Source organism: Halichoerus grypus, chromosome 1 (genome assembly GCF_964656455.1).
Source record: "Halichoerus grypus chromosome 1, mHalGry1.hap1.1, whole genome shotgun sequence".
In the NCBI taxonomy this organism is placed as follows: domain Eukaryota; kingdom Metazoa; phylum Chordata; class Mammalia; order Carnivora; family Phocidae; genus Halichoerus; species Halichoerus grypus.
Genome location: NC_135712.1, coordinates 120,164,044 through 120,186,145, shown reverse-complemented (window position 1 = coordinate 120,186,145; position 22,102 = coordinate 120,164,044). Strand labels below are relative to the sequence as shown.

The 22,102-nt window shown below is 45.5% G+C and overlaps 1 protein-coding gene and 1 long non-coding RNA gene across 8 annotated transcripts in view; one reads left to right on the top strand and one right to left on the bottom strand.

Moving 5' to 3' along the window:
- Positions 1-22,102, bottom strand: part of NMNAT3 (nicotinamide nucleotide adenylyltransferase 3) — a 113,396-nt gene that overhangs the window by 3,818 nt on the left and 87,476 nt on the right. For 5 of the 7 annotated variants that reach the window (XM_078071222.1, XM_078071207.1, XM_036092290.2 and 2 more), the window contains 2 exons: positions 8,099-8,282; positions 3,195-3,277 (listed from right to left, as the gene is read on the bottom strand). The exons of 1 other annotated variant lie outside the window; for it this stretch is intronic. In XM_078071222.1, the coding sequence (XP_077927348.1) occupies positions 3,195-3,277; positions 8,099-8,282 (267 nt within the window). The remainder of the gene's footprint in view (positions 1-3,194; positions 3,278-8,098; positions 8,283-22,102) is intronic. One more of the 7 variants, XM_078071212.1, reaches the window with a different exon arrangement.
- LOC118535742 (uncharacterized) overlaps positions 1-22,102 on the top strand; it is a 76,570-nt gene that overhangs the window by 2,588 nt on the left and 51,880 nt on the right. The window lies entirely within an intron of this gene.

Sequence of the window (22,102 nt, the reverse complement as noted above, 5' to 3'; positions counted from 1 at the left end):
AGCAACCGGGCTGGCTTTCTCTGCTATAAAATGGGGATGACCTCCTGTGGAAGTTCTGGAAATTGAGTGACAGACTGAATGCAATGTGAATTTGTGGCCATGAAGACACACTCAGGAGTGTGAGACTTCTGGGTGAACAGGACACCAGAGCTGAAGCCAGGTATTAAAGGGCGGCCCCCAATTTAACCAGACAAGGCTACCGTGGAACAGATCAGTGCAAGATGGAATCAGTGGGGTGGGGGGGGGGGGGCTGTGCTTGCTCTGGTTGTGTGGAAAGGGAATCCTTGGAAGGCTGCTGAGCCGTGCTCAGCCTCATCAGCTAAGGGCAGGGACCACCTGCACAAAAGACACACACCGTCGGGCTGTTAGAGGACCGACCGAGGCATCATCCATCCCAAAGTGTCACACCCAAGCAGCCCGGAACTGGGCTGTCTGCATGACTGGGTCAGTCCAAGGAGGACCGCAAATCACAGGAGTGATGGGCAAAGCCGGGCTCTGACTGCCAGAACATGCTGAGCTCAGCCCGTAATCTGCAGTCCCAGAGGAGACGAGCGCGCAATGAAATACACAGCACACAAAAAGGTCCTTTACAAATACGTCACTGTAACGTACGAGCCACCTGGTCAGAAGCCAGATTTATGCTGAGGAAGAACTCCACCTGCCTCTTAATTGCTCTAGTGTTGTTATTTTTTTCTCTGATTACAAACGTGAAATCTGTGTCAATTATAAAATGTATGGAAAATACATATTTAAGGTAGAAAACAATTCTGCTTTCTACAAAAACTCAATATTTTCATGTATTTTGTTTTCTCTTGATTTAGACATGCAAATAGATGTGCAAGTATATTTACATTTTTTTTAATATACTTGACATTATATACACAGGATCATATCCTGATTTTCTTCTACTTACCTCGTAAGGCTTTCTCCAAAAACCTTTTGTCTCAATTATTCATACTATGTATACAGAATAATTTACTTAAACGTTCCCTTATACTTAAAGATGGAGGTTGCTTTTATTTTCTGCTTAAAAACTGCTGTGATAAGCATCTTTCTACATAAATCTTTGTCCCAATTTCTAATTATTCCCACAGTCTGATTCCTAGAAGGGAAATATATCAAGCAAAGGACATGAGCATTTTTAAAGCCTCTAATGTATTTTGGTAAATTGAAAAGCCCACTTTTCATTCAACATAAACTATTTTAACAGCTACTTTAGGAGAGAACAAGATGAGCAGGACTCAGGGTCTGAATAGCAAGAAAGGGGATAAAGAACAAACTCCCAACATTATAGGGCCAAGCAGAGTAGCCCCTAGAAAGATAAATTTGAAAAGAATGTGGGTGAGCTTTGGCCAAGGGAGGGGAAGAGCCCATCTCCGTGAAAGTAGCTGGTACTAGTTTCACAGGAAGATGGGTCCAACGTGGGCCTAAGAGGACAGATAGGTTTTCAAAAGGGGAGTCAAAGGGAAGGGGGAGGAGGGACATCTAGGCAGAGCTGAGGCAGGGATTCTGGAAGCAGGTGCAGAGAGGGGAAGTATGAGAGGCTGGAAGCCTCTGTGTGGCATCCCTCCCACATCACTAGAGGCTCCCTGCCTGTCACTGGAAGCTCCAGCATTCCCCAGCAGCAAGGAATGCCCAGCACCTATGCTGTTTCCTGCCTTTGTGCCTTGCCCAGCTGCCCCTCTGCCCAGAAATTGCCCTAATCCCAGATAAGGTACTCTGATCCTATGAGTCTTGGTACTAGTGTCTCCTCCTCCAGGCAGCCTTCCTAATCCATGCCTGGACTCCCCACCATTCACAGCCTGTCTCTAGCCTTAGGTCGGGGGCCGGGGGGGGGTGGGGGCAGGCTATCTTTGTTTTCCGCCTGAGTCCAGAGCCCGGCCTGGGGAGGTGATCATCGGTGTCTCTTAACTCTGTAGGAGTAGTTGCTGAGCCAGAGATGCTCCAGAAAGAAGGCAGAGGCTGAGAATGAACGCTGCCTGTGCTCATGACTGGGAGACGGGGGAAGAGAGGCAGACAGACCAGAGGAATACAGTGAACATTGTAAAGCTGATTATATAGGAGATGCTGTAACTCCTCCTTTCTTAGATTCCTACTCTAGTGCAGCCCCCGCAAGTGGCTAGAAAGCAAATCCCAGCGTGCCTGTTAAATATCCAGATTCCCAGGCCCCATTCCCACTTAGAAGGTGTGGGGTGTTGCCTGGGAATTATTATACACCTTACAGGTGATTCTGCCATGAGTGATCCTTTGACCAGCATTTGGGGACTGCCGCATGAAACCTTTAGGGCCTGGTGGCATTTTCGAGTTCTTTTAGAAGAGCGTCTGTGTTCTGGGGGGGTGGGAGACTGTGTTCTAGGGGGCACCAATATGTGTTGAAAAGGGTCCCATGATTAAAAAGTGATAATGGCCACAAGCTAGTTCCCTTTCTTGGAGAGTCACAATGCACATGATCATAGTAAAGGCTCTGAAAAGTCCTGCAGGAAAGGAACCATTTTAGGTTGGTTTACCTGTGACATTCCTGAGCCCTTCTGATCTGGAACTGGTATCCCATCACCCACAGTTGGGAGACCGGCAGTAGGAAACCCCACAGGTGGGCCTGCTGGATTTCAGCCAGGCGGGACCAGTGATTCTCAGATCATGTCACATCCTGCCCTTGCATCACCTGGGGCTCCTGTTTATTGGCATGAGGGGCCTATGCACTTGACCCCTAGTACCAGGGCTGCCATTAGAGAGGGAAGATACTTCGAAGCCACAACTTATAAGATTCTACCAATACCAGGAGTTGACAACAGGGTAGAAACCCAGGGTTACAAATTGAAAGGACATTCCATATGGAATGAAATTCCCCTAAAAAGAGGTTTCTGTTTGAGGGTCAGAGTGGCATATTTGTACTCAGAAAGGCTCAGGCTTTTAAAAGAACCCAGCATCACTCACCGGTTTATCCTTGTGTAGCCCTGACTGTAATCCCCGTCACAAGCACAAGTCACAAGGGTAGGTAAACCCCTTTGGAGCAGAAAATCCTAAATTAGCAACCCGATTTACAAGGGATGGTGGCGGATTGTTGAATTTGACCTTTCAACCTGGGAAGTGCCACCACCCCCAGGCAGGCCTCAGAATCCTTATCCGTGCTTGGGAGTGGGTCCGGTGAATCCTTGACCTTTCCCCCTCCCAGGGACAAGAGGGTCCGCACCCACCTGTGGGGGCCACGGAGCGAGCCCTGCCGTGGTCCTGGCCTTCCGTCTGGGGCAGAGATCTGAGCAGTTCACTGTGATGATGCCTGCATTGCAAACACACGGGCTCAGGGTGTGTCCGTCCCCCCAAAGCCACCCGGGGGTCTCAGTTTTCAACTCTCCACCTGCTTTTGTCCGTTTTAGGTAGGTAGCTTATTCCACAAATGTTTGTGGGGGGCCTACTATGTGCTGGGGGCTGGGATGGAAAGCGGATGCGGTAGGGTCCTCTTGGCCATCCACTGCCTTCTGTGAGCCCGGGTGGAAGGGGGAAATGAGCATAGTTTTACTTTTTTAACATTTGTCTTTTAATACCTCACTTAAAAAAAAGTTGAGTAGAGATTAAGGACATGGGCTATGAGAATCAGACAGACCTGAGTTCAAAATAAAACCTTTCTTTTGTAAAGCCAGGATAACGCCTACCTTAGGTGAGTGAGCTACTACACATTTCATGGCCCACAGCTCGCTAGTATTTCAGGACTCCATGGGGTGCGAACCAAGAGTCTGGCTTGGAGCCAGGCTGCCTGGGCTGAATCCTGGCTCCCCCACAGGCCAGCTGGGTGACCCCGGGGTGGGGGGGAGGGGGGCAGTCAACAGGTCTCTGTGCAGATGGTTCAGCACCTGCGTCATGAGGAATAGTGATCGTGCGTGCCTCTCAGAGTGGTCACGAGGACTGAAGGAGTTTGTATGCAAAGTGCACTGAACAGTGGGCAGGACGGAGCAAGTCTCATTTGGTGTTAGCATTTCAGATCTGGTTAGACTTACACCATCTCCGCCTAGCTCTTTTAGCAATCGGTGTGCAAATCAAGACATACGTGATCCAACACAGGTAGTCACGTCTTGTATCAATGCAGTCGTCCACCTTCCACCTACTGAAGTGTACATTTACGAGAGCTGTGTTTGGGAGGAGGCAGTGCCCGGTAGGAAAAGCAGGTGCTTTGCAGCTAGACTCGGTGGGTTTGAGTTTAGGTTTTCTTGGCTGTATGACCTTGGATGAGTCACTGACACTTTCAGAGCTTCACTGACCTCATCTGTTTATTGGTCATCGTGGAAGCTAATGCCGACCTCCCTGCCGAGCATCACCAGACCGTGAAAGCGCTTCTATCCTGCCAAATGCTGTGGCCTAGTGCTGATTATCACTGGGCAAAGGCACAGTGTAAAGGTTAAGCTTTAGAATTAGACTGCATGGTTGGAATTCTGCTTCCAACTAGTAGCTGTGGAATCTTGGTGGGCTCCTTAAGCAATCTGCCTCCAGTTTCCTCATCTGTAGAATGGGGGATGATGACTGCACCCACCCCTTGAGCACTGAGGATTCATGGAGAGGCTTAGCACTGGCCCATCCACAGAAAGGGCCCAATCAATATTAGCTGTTCTTCTGTGAACTGTGAGCTCGTTTAATTCATCCTTATATTCTTAGTCCTCAGGAACTGCTTACCTTAAGTCAGCTGAATTCAGGAACAATGGAAGGAGTGGACGGATAAATACATTTAAGTCTGGTCCAAAGTCCTTCCTGATGATCTCAGAGACTCAGTCGAGTCTTCTTAGGACCTAGCTGGACTCTGTGTTTCCATTATTGTCTGCTTTGGTTTTGGTAAGCTTCAAGTCTGAGGATTCGCTCCTGAGTTAGTCTGGAATCTCGCATCAGACTGAAGTAGGTGTGAGTCTCACCTCTTACTTTCTAACTGTAGGACCCTGCGGATATTACTGACCCTTTCAGAGCCTCCATTTCCCCATCTGTAAAATGGGACTAAACCCACCTACTTCTCAGAGTTGCTGAGGTAACTAGATGTTACCTACCTGAAAAAGCCTGGCACAAACAGGTGATCAGTAAAGGTGGTGACTGTCATTTTATTTTACTTACCTTGAAGCTCCTACTTCAAGTTGACCCTACTTTGAATATTAGCTGGCTCTCTGAACTCTGATGTATGAATAATTATTTTCCTCACTGACCTCCACTCGGCCTCTGTGGGGCAGTGGCCATGGCTTCCTCTTGTTGTCTGCCTGAGTGGTGCCCCGGTGTGCCTAGTAGCCCTGGGCCTGAGGGCTGACCCTGGGAATGAGTTCTCTTATCCTCCGCAGCCCCACAGGTCTCCAGGGATGCCTGGTCAAAGGGTCACTGTGGCAGGAACAAAGTCAGCCCCACTGTGCCCGCCCCCCCGTAGATCACTGGTTTGAAAAGGACCATAAACATGGCTTCAGAGTCAGACCTGGCTCTACCACTCACTTATTTGTTTTGTGACTTTGATGAACTTAGCCTCTCCGAACCTGTTTCTTCATCTGTAAAAGGAGGACAGCATAAGATCATGCTTGCAAAGGGGTACGTGACACGACAGTAGTGATGGTGATGATGATGGACATCAAATGGCGTTGTGACTAATGACCTCTCCCCATAGCGTGGGGAGAAGGTGAGCAAAATAAGTTATCAAATGTCCTAAAGGCATGAAGCTGGCCTAGATTAAAAAAAAAATTAGAGTAAAAATAAGCAACTGATAAGGAGAAAAAGAATCCTCAATGAACCCTACTGTGAATTTACTTCATAGTGACATTTATCATAGTGACACTGTCTCTATCAGGAAGATATTAAATGGAGCAAAGGGTGGGGTGGATTACTCCCATGCTTCTAAAATCACCTAACTTTACAATTATCAGATTTTCAATCTTAAATGCTTTTGGCAATTTTAGGAAAACATTAGCAATCAAATTTTCTAATTTTTTCTAAATACTGAAAAATGGAATCACTTATCTGGCAAAACTGTGTTGTCTCTTTGTATAATCAGTGGATTTTCAACCTTGGCTGCACAAAATAAATCATTTGGAAACCTTTAAAAAAATACCCATGCCTAGACCCCACCCGCAAATCATAATCTCTGAGGGCAGGTGGCGGGGGTGGCGGGGGAGGGAGATGAGCATTTTAAAAGAGCTTCCCATGTGATTCCTACAGCCAGGGCCCACTGGTTTGAATGCATCTTGGTACTAGTCATAAACCTGATTCACATACTTTGTGACTGAGGCTGTGGCCTCAATCCCGGCCACGCATTAGAATCACCAGGAGGCCCTTAAAAATTCTGATGCCCCACTCCAGACCAATGACATCCCAGTCTCTGGGATGAGACTCAAGGCTTCGGTACTTTTGAAAGCTCCCTATGTGATTCAGGGTGCAGCCAGGGCTGAGAAGCACTGAACGAAAGCATAGAGGAAAAAAAGAAAAAGAAAGTGTTCAGTAAAATCTTAGCTCACACCTTCATTTTGCAACAGAAGCAGTGACAATATTATGTAGTTCTGTGGTCAGTTCCTTTTTATCCAGGAATGGCTTATCTGTTTTGAGGATAAATTACGGGCCAGTGTTAGGGATGAAGGGAAGGTAGTAAGGTTATGAAGCCCCTACCATAAACCAGGTATTTTGCCCACCTCATCCCATTTAATTCAGGCAGTACCTCAGATTAGTAGGTGGTGTCATCCTCGTTTTATTAGGTGAGGAACTGAGGCTCAGAGAGGCTAACTCACTTACATCAAGTCACTGAGCTAGTAAACTGGGCTCCAAAATCTGGGCCCTAGGCCACACTGCCTCTCACAGGGTGGAGGAGGAAAGCGTCTTTGTGACTACATATTAAAGCTAAATGATTTGCTGGATTTGTGTGTCGTCCCCTCTGCTATCCTTGATAGATGAGGGCTGGCTATATTGCTTGTTCTGAAGGGATGATCTAGGTGTAAATTTATTCTTTATATTAAAAAAAAGTGCATGTATTCTAACAATCATTTCGTATTTGCTCTTCTTAATTTGGCGAGAGGCTCTGAAGTAGCACTGAATTGCTGACTGCTTCTAGCTGGTTCTTTCCCAAGAAAAAGGCAAATAATCAGAGCCAAGATATGTAACTAAATGTTTACCTTTACTACGAGAAAAAGGTAAACAGTTTTCAACCAAGTGACTGTGAAGATGAGTAAAAAATGAAAACCTAAATCGATTTATGATGAACAGGCTTGCCAATTATTGGACCTTGTCCCTTGGGCTTCCTGTGCCCTGACAGTCCTACTGCTTCCAAATAGATAAAAGACACAAGCCCCAAATTTGCAATCCCTTCAGCGGAATAGGCCCGAAGTTAGTGACAGGCAGCCCCACCTCCCCGTCCCCTCTGACCTCCAGGCTGGGCGGGGCTTCCTGCTTCTCCAGCAAACTCCCAGGACCCTTTCCCAGACACAAGTCAGTGACCCACTGCCCCAACCTGCAGGGCTCCCAGGGCTTTTAAAAGCCAATTACTTCTCCTGGGTGCTAACAGCAGTTCCAAAAGAAAAAGATCCTGAGCAACTTTCTAGATGTATAGCCTTTTTTTTTTTTCAATTTTACATAAAAGTTGAGATTTATAGAGCCCAGGATTTGTACAATTAGAAAAGATGGCTTATGATGTAGATGCAGTTTTCAACCTAGTCAATGATGTCAATGATAGAAGAAGGTCCCACTTAGTGAATGTCTTAGGAGTTCTAGGACAGGAAAGTTCTTTACATTTAAAAAGTCCTCATTAGGTTTTATTGTCCCCATTTTGCAAGTGAGAAATGTGCCTCAGAGAAGTACGTGCCTAGTCTCACAGCTACTAGGTGGTCGCCCTGGAGCCCAAGGAGACAGCCCTCTGAAACAAGATGGGCGTTTCCAGAAAGTGCTTCCCAAAGGGCAGTGGGTTGTGATTGTTTTCACTCAGGCCCTCTTTGAGAGTAGGTCTGTGGGTCTCTCTCCGTCTGAGAGGAAGCACTTCTGGGATTTTGGCTGAGAAAGCCTGGCTGAAGCCCCACTTCATACCTGGTCCCTACTTTCACCCACTGGGCTCTGCAGATGTGTCCCGTGGGCCCTGGTCATCACACAAAAGCATGCCCACTGTTACCTCAGCACCTTCACTGTCTCCATCCACTGCACCTGCTCACTCTCCCAGGGGTCCACCCGGACCCAGTCGGACGTCTGCAGGGCCAGCCGGGCCATGGCCACCCGGTGGTGGGCAGCCACGAGGTCTTGCTTCCTGTAGTTGTCGTTGACAGGAGAGATGATACCCCCGATCACCTGGTACATTCCTAGGCAAGGGAGAGCAGTGGTGTGTGGTATGTACCAACGCTGAGTACCTGGCTGCCTGAATCCAGGCAGGTGTGAAACTCTCTGGGCCTCATCCTGAGTGGGAGCAGACTCGGGCATTCTCTCCTGCTGGGCCAGCTCCCGCAGGCAAGGGTAAATGCTGCCCCAGGGACCGCGTGCCTCTCCAGTTGACCCCGAGTCATACTTCTCCTGAGAGCAAAGCTGTGAGGATGTGGCCAGACAAGGTGCCCAGATAGCAGTGTGGACAGTGAGGGTCAGAATATGGTGGAGGCACATCAGGACCTCCTCCTGCACAGGACTTAACAGGCGCTATCATCCTCTAGTCATGTATGGGGCAACAGTGACGTGCAGTTTCTTCTGCCCAAATAGGGGGTCTTGTGAATCAAAGATGAAGGGATGGGATGGAGCATGGACCAGGTAGGTGGGAGGTGGGAAGGAGATGGGAAGTGGTGGGTCTAGGAGGAATGGGAAGGCCAACGTTGGGAAAGATGTGGGTTGTGCTGGTAAGTGCTGCAGTATGGCTCAGGGACTGGAGAATGGAACACTTTAATTCAGAGCTTTGGTGACACCGTGGAAGCTACAGAGAAACAACATGGAAAGAGTCTGAACAGGACCCCAGAAGCCTTGGTTGGGGGCTCCAGCTCCATCACTCCCTAGTGCACCCTCAGCAATTACCAACCTATCTGGAAAAATAAAATATTTAGTCATTTGCACTTCAGTTTTCCTGTATGTGAAATGGCATCATACCTGCTTGGCAGGACCTTGTGCTAAGGAGAGAGATTAGGGAACCCTTATGTAGTGGGATGATATTTTATTTAGGATGTGATATATTTTTTAAAATTGTATTATAAATATAACATGCACATAAAAGAACCCAAAACACATACGGGTTGACAGAGTTATAAAGTATATCCTGCTTTCATCATCACCTAGCTTAAGATACAAGCACTTCGAGCACACCAGATGTTCCTACCACAAGCCTCACTCGGACTTTTATAATATTAATTCTCTTTCCTTTATAGCTTTACCATGTATTTATGTAGCCTTAAAAAACATAGATTCATTTGCCTTCTGAAACTTTTATAAATGGAATCAGACTGAATATATTCTTTTGTTCAGCCTTTTTCACTTTACGTAAATAAAATTCATGTAATCCAACCAGTTTTATTGCTGCATAACCTTCCATTGCAAGATTATATACTAAATAATTGATCTCTTTTACTGTTGATGGACTTGGTTTGAGTCTGGTTTTGGACAATTACAAACTGCGCTGCTATGGACAGCCTTCCGGAAGTCTCCTGTGCACACACGCCGGCATGCATTTCTTAGGACACACACCCAAGACTGGACCTGCTGAGTCATGGGGCAGGTGTGTCTGCACCTTTACTAGATAATGCCGGACCGTTTTCCAAAATGGTTGCAGCTCTTTACCCTCCAACCGGCCGTGTAGGGGAGTTTTATTTGCTACAGGCCATGCCACACGAGGTTATGGTCAGGGTCTTCTCAACTGAGAGATGTGTAATTATATCTCAGTGTTGTTTTAAAGTTCATTTTCCTGCTTACTAGTGAGGCTGAGCATTTATTCATATATATTATTAAGCATTCAGGCTTAAATTTTTTGTGAAGTGCCTGTTCAAATCTTTTCCCCATATTTTGGGTTGTCTGCTTTTTTATCATTGATTCGTAGAGTTCCTTACATATTCTACATGCTAGCCTTTTGTTGGTTGGTTATATGAGTCATAAATACCCTCTTGTTTTATGGCTTGCCTTATTCTTTTTTTATGGAATCCTTTGAAAATGGAAAAAAAAAAGGAAAACGAAAGTTCTTAATTTTAATGTAGTTGGGTTGGGTTGTTAGTTTTTTCCTTTACGGCCAGTGAATTTTGTGTTATGAAGACATTTTCCTACATTATCTCATAAAAGGTTTATAGTTTTGTTTTTTCACATTTGGGTCTTTGTGCACGATGTGAATCCTATTAAGTTATTTTTCATTTAGATAGTCAATTATTCCAGCAATGTTCGCCAAAAAGCCCCCGTCCACCCTGCTGCTATGCTCTGCCACCCGTGTGTCGAACGTCAAGTGTTCACCTGTTTAAGGGGCCTGCTTCTCCGCTGTTCTGTTCTTTGCTCTATTTGCCTGGCCTTGTGCAACATCACACTGCTTGGCTTAATATAGCTTTATTACACATCTTGATATCTGGTTAAGCAAATCCTCCCACCTGGCTCTTCTTCAAGAGTGTCTTGGCAATTCTTGACTTTTTGTATCTTCCATATAAATTTTAGAACGAGCTTGTCAAATTCCACAAATGAAACACCTCTCCTTGCCCCTGCCCCACCCCCAAAAAAACCTGCTGAAATTCGGATAGGAATTGAACTGAATTTGTAATTTAATTTAGGGAGAACTCATGTCTTTACAATTTTTAGCCTTCCAATCCACAAGCATGGTGTATCTTTCCATTTGTTTAGATCTTCTTAAATATTCCTAAATAAAGTTTTACAGTTTTCTTATAGAGAGCCTAAACATCTTTTGTAAGACTTATTCCCATTCCTCCTATAAATGGCATTTAAAAAAGACTTTTTATCCTGTTTGTTGCTAATATATAGAGATATGATTTAGGCACCCTGGATGCATATCTAGTAACCTTGCTAAACTCTCTTATTCTAGTATCTGTTGTCTTTTGAATCTTCTGTGTCCAAAATATACCATCTGAAAATACTGACAAATTTGCTGTATTTTCATTCCCTCTGCCTTTTATTTGTTTTTCTCGTTGCACCACTGAAGACCTCTAGCATGATGCCGAATAGAGGTGGTGTTAGCGGGCCTCCTGGCCTTATTGCAACTATCAGAGGAAAAGCTCTTGAGTGTCACTAGTACATACGATGTCTGCTGCAAGTTTTCTGTAGCTATCCTTTGGCAGTTGTGGCAGAGACTACGCCCTGTGTCCATTAAAACTCCTCCCCCCCCCCCTTTCTGGGCACACTGGAAGCTAATATATCTGTTCTTCTTGAAATTAGGTTTATGTGATCTCACTGAGCTGTAGTCAACGGGATGTGGGTGAAAGTGATGTACGGCCCATCTAGACTTGGCCATAAAAACTCTCGCTGACCCTCCTACTCTTCTATAGTGAGTCTGAAAGCTATAATTAAGGAGGCAAAGCCATGGGTGGGGCCTACTAGGATTCCTGAGACACAGCTGGGCAGGGAATTGCCCTGTAGCTCTTCAGGATCTACATAGGGTTTATCTGATGAGAGAGAAATGTTCTTTAATGTGCTAAGCTCTTAAAATTGGGGCATTTGTTATGGTAGACTAACCTGGTCTATCCTGACAAATAGGTTACTTTAAGACACATTCCCGGCTATTCCCTGTTTAAGAACTTTTGTCATAAAGGAATTCAAACGTTTTCTCTGCCAACTCTGAAATGACGGTGTGATTTTTATGTGATTTTTGACTACTTGCGGGTCAAGGCCCCTGACTAATCATTTGTTGGGGGGGCTCCCCCGGGCATCAGATAGATATGCCCTCCTCCAGAGAAGTTCCATGTTTCTGTTTCCCAGGTCCCTGGAGTTATTAAAAGTCATGGATGACCTTAAATGAAGTTGTCGACTTAAGCTTCTTTGACTAATTCAGGCAAGGGGCTGCAAATCTGAGCAAAGGCTGATGTGTGGCCGTTTCTTCCTATTGGTATTTTATCCTTGCCTTTTTCTTCTTCGGCCTGCCTTAGTACCAAGCTTTTGACTTGTTTCTTTGTTGGCTTGTATGGCCACTGATTCAAAGCTTAAGTGAGCAGTACTGGCAAGTGCCCACAGGGCCATCAGTGGTTCTGATGTTCTAAGAGCCTGCTTACTTACCTCCCTAGTTACAGATGTTTGTCTCTCAGCTAGTCTGAGACATCCCCACTTTTTGGCTTTAACAGTGAGATCTGAAAAATGTTCTACCTACCATTTATTTTTGTTTTTAGTGGGAGAGTTGATCCAAGGAAGGCAGCCTGACACCACCCACCTCCCCAACATACCCACACCTGCCCGGAAGCTGAGAGTTCTCTGATGCATTTTTCCAGTCCTGGTAAACCTTGCTGCCTTGGGCCCCTCCTTCCTGGAGGTGGAGGCATCCACGGTACCAGGGGGATGACAGAACTAGCTGAGAGGAAGGAAAGAACGTTCATCTTTCAACTTCCAGAAACTGGTTCCTAAAACTCATTTCAGAGGAATACTGGTGAAGGTTAGAATCAGGGTTTGTTCAGAAAGATTTATCTAAGTTTTAAAAGTCACCCTAACAAATACCAAGAATCAAGAGTCTAGGGAGTGAGAGCACACAATTTTACTAAAATCCACAGAGTAGTAAGGAGAGAATAAGAAAGTGGAAAGGAAAAGCCCCTCTGGGAGCTGGGCTAGGGTGGGTGGAGGAATGAGCAGCAGGCATCAGGAAGAACCTGGTAGGAAAGGTTTGTGGTGACCAAGCGTTTAGACCCAAGTCGAGACCTGCTCCCTACACCCTCTTACCCTTTGGAGACAAAGCCTCGTGTTGTGTTGGGTGAGGGAGGGCACAGTTAAGAGGCTTAGTTAGTTTTCGGAACCGCAGAGCAGGGGGCTAGTATTTTGCTTCCCACTTGGAATTCTAGGAGGAGACCATCTTGCTCTGGGCCCGCAGAGCATCAGTGCAGTAGAAATGGCAGTGTGGTGTGCACGGGCAGAGAGGCCTTCAGGAAACATCCCCTCCCCTGCCTTCAGCGGGGCATGGCAGACATCCATAGAAATCCCCAAGGCTCTTTGAGAGGAGGAGTGAAAGAGGCTGAGGATGAACAGTCAGCTGGGCTACTTTGGGGGTGGGGTGGGGTGGTGGTCGGTAGGGGGTACAGGGTTTTCAGGGCAAAGCCAGGGACCGTGGTGGTGTTAGAACCAGAGAGAGCCCAGGCATGGGCCCAGACAGCAGTGGTGGCGCCTTAGCCAGGAGAGGCTGGGGGCACTTCAGTAGTGGAGGCAGAGAGGATAGAGGCCAGGGCCCAAGACCCAGGGCGCGTCTCTCAGCTGGAGGGCATTCAGGGCCAGATGCCCCCTTTCAGATGCTAGGATAATAGACCACTTATGATGCTTAATTCACTTTTGGGGAAGTAGGCAGCAAAAGATTAACTTGATTAAAAATTGACCTGTAACAGAATGAGTTTAAAATCAGAAGACAGTTACCTTGAAGTGGCAAATTTTTTCACCATTCATGGAAATGGTGGCCTAAGAGCAAGGTGAGTGTTATAGAAAGCAAAGTTCTAGTTCTGCATATCTGAGTCCCATATTATGCACGGGATATGATCCTTTTCTTTTCCACTTTAAAAAAAGGGGAGGCTAACTTCTGTGGAGTGCCCACTTTCTTGGGCAATTGACATACATTTAACTTGCACATTAATCTGTTTGGAGGGACAGGGTGGGGCACCAGGCAGCCCTCCAGGCAGCTCTGCTAGGCACCTTGGAGACTCAGGTGTCGCCTTTGATGGTTTGGCTCATCTTGACAGGGCAGGTGGTACAAGGAGAAATCAGTGCTTTGTTATAGCACCCAGGAGAGGAGAGTCCATAAAAAGAACAATTTGGGCTAAAATTCCTTCTTGCCCTCCAAATGGTCATGAGCTCAAGCCTCTTCCCTTTCCCACAATCCCTGTGTTACCTCTCACATGCCCCCCTTTCTCCCTAGGTAGATGCAGGTTCTCCTCCGGCGGCCCCATTGCTGCCCAGACACACCTCCATTACAGCATTTATATAGTAAAGATCTGTTTGTCTTTCCCATGAGACTGATAGCTCTCGAAGGACGTGAACCTGACTTTTAATTCTGAGTAACATGACCAGCACGTCTCTTAGTACGAGGCTCTAGTGTCCTTGCTTTGGGGTTACCATAGCAATAGATGACTGTGATTTTAACATAGTGGAGAGAATTCCTTGTTTATCTCCACCCCTGTTCTAATACAATGGCAATGAAGGAATAAAATACATACGAAATCACAAGGGCAAAAAGAGTGGGAAAGAGACAACAATGGATGGGAAAGGTTAACATAATTTTGGAAGCTGGAGAGCTGATGCACAATGGTTAACAATCAGAGTCTGCAGGCAGCCAAGGAGGTAAGAGGCAAGGTGCCTTGCGTGGCAGAAGCATGGAGTGGGTCAGGAACAGGAGAACGGGGTGCCACAGGGCCCGAACACAGGAGGACCAGTTCAGTTTGCCTAAGGAGCCCTGAGATCCAATCGCTGACCCATTTTCCCATCCTGGCAGGAGGCTGGATGTCTGCTTTCTGCCGAGGTTGGACCAGAGAGACCTTTGCCTCCCAGATACGGGCACAGGGCAGAGGAGGGAGAAATACCATCCTTACAACAGGAAGATAAAGTCTGGCTTCCAGAAGAGCAGTCCCACTCAAAAGACACCTACAGATCCTCACATTTAGGGGTCTTGGACCCAGGGCCTGATCATATGGCCACAAGGCCCGCCAGCTTCACCCATATACTCAGAGCTTCCTGCCAGCATTTAGGGCCTGATCTGCGAATATGAGCAGACAGTCTATAAGAGACAAATTTTAGAAAAGTGCTGACTATGAAAGAGAGACCAAAACCATCACCAGGAGGAAAGGAACTTGGAGGACACAAAGGCAATCGATGCAGACAGCAAAAGGAAATTTCAAAAATCTCCAAATAGTATTGTCAGGAGGATAAGAGATGAGTGGGATGCTCTCAAAGGGGCAGTCAGAAATCAGGAAGAAACTTTTAGAAATTGAAAAATATCCACTCATTCAACAATATTCACCCACCGCCCGTTCCATGTCGGGTACTGTGCTAGGTTCTGGGGACATACAGGGTGATGAAGCAGACCAATTCCTGTCCTTGTGGAACATTCTGGTGGGTGACGGCAGCAATAAAGTCAGTGGAAGAATTGGAAGATGACTTTGAGGAAATTATACGCCAGTAAGATACAATTAGAGGACTGACCCTGGAGGTCCAACAGCTAGGTAACAGAACTCTCTGCAAGAGAACAGAGGGAGGAAAACATCAAAGAAATAATATATTTTCCCAGACTAGAAGGGCATAAGTTTTCAGGACTGAATACCCCCTGAGTGCTCAGCACTTTGAAGGAAAGAAAGCGCACACACTGGCAGACCATCAGAAAACTTCAGACCATCAGATTTAATGAGAAGATTCCAAAAGTTTCCAGAGAGAAAACCAGAGGTCGAACACACAGGACTGGGACGCAGGACAGACCTGGATTTCTCAACAGCAATTCTGGGATCCAGAAGGCAGTGGGGCAAAGCCTTTAAAATGTGAAAGGAAAATTATTTGCAACCTCGAATTCTCTATTCAGCCAAACAACCAAACAGTAAGAACAGGGGTCAGCAAGATTTTTCTATTAAGGGACAGGTAGCAAAGAGTTTAGGCTTTGTGAGTCACGTACAGTCTTTGTCGCATATTCCTTTTTTTTTTTAAAACAACCATTTTAAAATGTAAAACAAGAAAAAAAAAAAAAAGCCCTACTGTTAGCTCACAGAAAGAAGGAAAGCAGACTATGGACCAGAGTTGGCCCATGGGCTGTGGTTTACTGACCTCTGAATTGGAGCGTGCAATAAAGCTGTGTTCATATATGCAAGGTCTCAAAAACTTACCTCCCATAGATCCTTTCTCAGAAAGATGCAGCAGGATGCGCTCCCCCCAAACAGGAGTAGACCAAGAAAAGCTGAAGGCCCAGGATCCAAGAAATCCAAGATCCTGCCACACCAGGGAACAGGCAAAGGGAATCCCCAGGGAAACAGTGAAGGGCAATCTCAGATGACAGCACTGCAGCGGCACAGAGAGCTCGTCGTCCAGAAGGAGCCGGAGGACCCCGGCAAGGGTACGAGCAGAATCAAAATGGGACAGATTACATGATGAGTCTATGTATACGAAGATGAGTTTTGAAGATCTTTTGGAAAATTTGGGACTGAATTAGTGATACGTCTAAGGAACATAAGGAAACAAATAAATGAAGTAATAATTACCTCCAGGAAGAACCAAAGTTTGCACGGGATGCAATGCAATCATAGTGTACCACATGGCTTAGTTAATGACATTTACGCAGACATAAATGTAAACAATATTACTTCAGCCCAGAGTCATGAGCCAATCAATTTGGGAGCATGTGGTAGAGGTGAAGTGTGAGGGTAGGGGTGTGAGAGAGCTAAATCTTCCTTTTACATAATTGGAAACCAACAGATAATATCTAAATCTGAAAAATCAAGAAACACAGTATAAACTTATTATATAAAAATAGAGAGACAAATACTAGAGAAAACAGCTGAAAAAGTCAAACACAACTGCTCTAAGAACCAGGAATCAGGGGTAGGGAGTTACCATAAGCCTTACAGCAACCTAACTTCTATCATATATATATCTATAAATACAGAAAATTAGTTTAAAATGAATGCACTTTGTAGAAACATTTCAGTATACTGAAAAGTATAAAGAAATCAAAAATCAACAAAACATATCCAAGAAGTTAATATTGTTTATATTTTGGTTAATTGCCTTTTTCTTCTATGTTTTTCTTCATATAATGTAAATTCAATTTTTGTATCTTCTTTATTTAGATTCTATCATTAGCATTCTTCTTGGCCATGAGCACTCTTGAAAACACCATTTTTAATGGCTGTATAATAAGATCATATATATATATGTATATATATATATGATGGGCTTGAATCAATATATTGTGACCATCTTTGTAGATCTTAGTTGCAATTTTTAGATACACTTTTAAGATAAATTACTAGAAAGGAAAATTACTGGCTTGAACATTTTGGGGGCTTTTGCTACATCTTGCTGAACTGCTTTTCAGAAATTGTGAACAAGGGGAGAGGGCCACCCACATGGAATGAGAGAACCCACTTCACCCCATACTGGCTAGTGCTGGGATTACTCATTTAAAAACATCTTTGCCAATCTGCAGGAGCTTTTTGTGGTTTAAAATTTGCCTTTAGGATGATTTGTGTGATTTTAATGACTTATTAGACATTTGTGCTTTTCTGGCTGTGAACCACCTGTTGTTCATAGTCATTGTTCCTTTGTCTTTTTATGTGTATGAACTCTTTTTAACAAGTGTATGAAACGTTGCCCTGGTGGGTCTGCTGGCACCGCATAGAGAGTATTCTCCTCCACATCCTGGACCTCTTCCCCAACTCCAGGAATTCGGTCTGGGTCTTCAATCAACTAAGACTCTCCACATCCTTGTGAAGTAAAGCCTCAACGGGTCCTCTCCGGGATGCTTCCATCATTTCTCTGAGTACTGTGCCTCTGCCCCCCCTTGCTTGCATCAGTTCCTTATCTCCTCTTATAATTTTCGGATCCTCATCTTTTTCTTGAGTTCTGGAAGAATCCCTCGGACTGGTGTTCTCATTCTCTATTTGGTTGCCAGAAATCGCCTCCCTGCAGCTTCGGCTCCACTGAGTGCTAATTTGCCAAAAATGTCTTTCATCCCAAATGCCCTTCACTGTCCTCAGACTGCTGCTTCTCCTGACACGCTGCGCTTCTGCTGTGCTTGCATTTTTCTCGTGAAGCTCATGGAGGACCAGGAATTCAGTAATTTTATCTTCCTACGTAGAGGGCGTCCCCTTGGCCAGAATCTGTAGGCTGGGACCATCTTTCGAAGGGCAGTTCCTTTTCATATGACCTGTTCCTTTTCACTGACTGGTTTGCTGCCTCTGGAAAGGTCTATCTGTCCTGTATGGGCTGCTGGGCAGCCCTGTCAGAGTCTGGGTAGGTTCCTGCTTCATTATTTTATTCACAGCAAAAGGATAAAGGCAACATTTAGGTTTACTGTGATTTTTCTTTGCATCTCAGAAATGCACTTGCTTGTGTAGTGCAAGGAGGGAACTAGAGGTCAAAGGAAACATTGGTGGGGAATTCCCCCCCTTCTAAGGTTTATCTTTAGTATTTTTTTTTTTTTTTTAGATTTTATTTATTTATTTGAGAGGGAGAGAGAAAGAGCTAACAAGAGTGCAAGGGCACGGGGAGGGAGAAGCAGACTCCCCGCTGAGCAGGAAGCCTGAGGCGGGGCTCGATCCCAGGACCCTGGGATCATGACCTGAGCTGAAGGCAGACGCTTAACCAACTGAGCATCCAGGCGCTCCTATCTTTAGTATTTTAAGAATACTAAATATATAAGGCAGGCAATTGAAGTGACTTTTTTCTTTAAATACTTAAGGGAAAAAAAATACTTAAAAAGGGACTGTCCCATTTCCTTTTTTAAATACTGTGTCACCCCCACCACTGATTTTGTGTTTTACTCTTACTGTATATTACCTTTTTACATAGACTTTGTGTTCCATTGTGCTGTCTAGAGTCAGCATCACTCTCTGTAATCATTTTTGAAAAAATTGTATTTTAATGTCTCATGGAGCTTTCTGAGCACTTGGTTAGTCTTCCAGGTGAACCTTGGGATACTTTTTTTCAAGTTAAATAAAGAAAAATAGCCATGGGTATTTTCACTGGAAAGCCCATCAATAACTGACCATTCCCTTGAGGAGCTGCTCATATTTGCATTTAGTGAAGTCTCTCCGCAGAGGGGCAGAGCCGCTCCCTCAGTGTCCTTCACGTTTCTAGTTCAGGTTAGTCCTGGGGACAGGTGTCCTTGGCGGTTTCTCTGGTGGGTGATTTTTTTTCCTCAAATTTTATATAAGATACAGGTTATATGTATTTTTATATGTTATATATTATGTTTTATATAGTATAAACAGTTCATGACATTGTATTACAACTGTTACGTAGAAAACTCTGTATTTTGGTTTGTTTATTTTTAATCTGGACTACCTTACTGAATGGTATTCGTTCTGCCAGGTTTTCAGATGCTTCCCCTGGATTTTCTAGGGACATAGTAATACCACCTGCAAATAATGACAACTGAGTCTCCTATCTATAAGTCTATTTCTTATTTTTGACTGATGCCATTAGAAAGTAATGGTGGTGAGTAGGCATTCTTTTCTATTTCCTTGCTTCTGTGGGAATGCTTCTGAAGTGTTATGCCATTATTATGTCATGCTAGATAAGTATCCTTATAGTTCTAATTTACTAAGAGCTTAAAAAAAAAAAAAATCCCTAAGTAGGTGTTGGATTTTACTGAATGACTTTTAAGTATGTATTGAGATGATGATTTAGGTTCCATAAAAATATATTGTCTTAGTAATGCGATATATTAATAGATATCTTTATGGTATATTGTCCTTGAATACCTGGGATAAATGCTACCTGGTCATGTTGAATTATTCTTTTATTAGCAATCTGATAACCTACTACTTTATATGGGTATTTTGCATCCCAGATTATATTGTTAAACACCAGCTGTAATGCCACACTATCCTTACTCAATTTTCTTTGTTCTAGAAAACGGCTATGGTAGATTGAATTATTGGTCCTAATTTCTCACTCTGTCATTATAGTATTACACACACCCCTGCCACAGCCTCACAAAGGGAGGATGGACTTCCCCAGCCCTTGACTTTGGGCTTGGCCGTGAGACTTCCTTCGGCCAGTGGCGTATTAGCCGATGTGAGATGAACAAAAACTCAAAACTTGCTTGCTTAGTAGGACTTGCAATCCCGTGCCTGTGCCATCTTCAGGAGAACGATATGTGAGGTAGTCACTCCCCCTTCTATTTCCTAGACCCGGAATTATTTAAATCAACGAGTGAGAATTTGGTAACACGTAAATGGTTTGCCGCACTCAGCTGGTGCTCAGCAACTGTCACCCCCGCCACCCTCTTGCCTGGGGCATCAGCAGAGCCGGGGACTGTGGCAAGGTCGTGTTTTCCCAAGATGGCCACAACATCATCTCCCGGCACGCATGCTCTCCTAGAACCCAGCCGCTCCTCCATTGAAAGTCTGTGCTCCTCCCCCTTGGACCTGGGTGGGCCCTGGTGAATGTTTAACCCAGGGGTAGAAGTGACGCTATGTCACTGCTGAGGTGAGGTCATAAAAATGCCACGCACGCCCACCTTAAGGTCTGGGGACACTTGGTTTGGGAACCCAGGTGCCAGGCTGTGAAAGCCCAAGCTAGCCCATGCAGACACACTCCACAGTGAAGCAGTGAAGCAGTGAAGCCACCTGTCCATGCTACGGTCAACATCCCTGCCAATACCCAGCATCCACTGCCAGATGTGTACGTGAAGAAGTCTCCAGGTGACTCCTGATCCCAGCTGTCTAGTCACTCCTGGTCTTTGAGGTCTTCCCAACTGAGTCCCCAGATATTGTGGGGGCAGAGACAAACCATTCCCACTGTGCCGTGTCCAAATGCCTGAACCACTGAATCTGTGAGTGTAACAAAATGGTCACTTCTACGTCACTGAGTTTGGGGTGGTTTGTTACGTAGTAGTAACTGGAACAGGAATGGAGATGCAGGAAAGTGGTATCATTTTCCTATAGTTACACTACTAGGAAATGGCTGGATTGGGACCCTGTACTTCTCCTGTGGTACTACACCAGGGCCTGACACTGAGGTTCAGAGAGCCCTAAGCCAGCCAGAGCTCAGGGGGGTACCACTCGGGAGCTCCACCTCTGTCTATGTGGCCCCAGACCAGATCCTCTGGGGTATGACAGAGCTCCTACCCCCTCTAGAGCGGGCCGTGTCCCCCAGCGGCACTGGGCGTCCATAAAATATTACTGCTACCTAAGATGCCAGCAGTCTCACACAGCGTGAAGCAAGACTTAATAGCATTCCAAAGTGTAAAGACTTCGTTTATTATCATAGAGAACGCTTTGGCACATTTATCAGCATTTTATTAAGAATTACCGTATGTATTTAAAACAAAGCTATGCTAGTCCAAACAACTGAGAGAAGCTAGAGGTAATGCTCAGGCCTGGCCGGCTCCTACTGCACCCCTTCCCCCGGCACACTCCACCCCTGCTCAGAGAAGCTCAGTGTCCCTGTGGCCACAGGCACAGTCCAATCCTTACCCCCTTCATGGACCCTTCTGTCCCTTTCCTTCTTGCTTTGGTTGTGCTGGCTGAAAAGCACTCTGGGAAACAGGGCCTTGGAAGGCAAAAGTCTTTTAAGAAATATCAGGAGCAAGTGTTGCAAGGTAAACAAGGAAAGGAAGCCAGAGTGATGATAAGCAGGTTGGAAAAAAAGACCAGGATCCCAACCAAATGGATCTGCATGCTTTTACAAAGAGCTTACTGTGATTAAACTTGGCCTCCAAGCGAAGTCTGGAAAACATGATTTGGAAAACATGAGGCTGTTGAGGCTTTGAGGCCATTTTGGCCTGCTCTTCTTTATTTTCTTCATCAAGTTCTGCTCTTTGGTTTGTTTCTTCAGCCAGATTGCTCTTAGCTCTCGTGGTCCAGATGAACTTGAAACTGCCTCTTGATTGCTCTGCTCTGTGCGCTGTTGACCAGAAGCACCCCCCACCTTCACGGGCCACTAAATGCCCGGATGGAGGCATCCTGGGACAGGGAGACCAGATCCAGGAATTCCGGTTATCCCCGTAGAGCTGCGGTCCTCTGGCGGCGCAGTGGGTGGGCTGCACCAGGGTGGCTCCTGGAAGTGTGACCATCTTCCGTCCCCTTTCAGTGCCTGTGGAGTCTGCGGCTCTCCTGTCTGCCCTCCGTTTCCCTCACTGCTTTCCATGCGAAGTCTTTCTTTCCACCAGCACGCTCTTCCTGCACACTGCAAAGCCCCCTCTGGTCTCCAGAAGCCTGCAGTGCCTGAGCTTGTCAGCGGGAGCGTTCTCTTTCTTTCGTTTCCAAATGTCCTGCTTTCTTTGTGTGCAACTTCTTAAAAAACAGGCAAAGTAAACAACAAAGCAGCAATATTT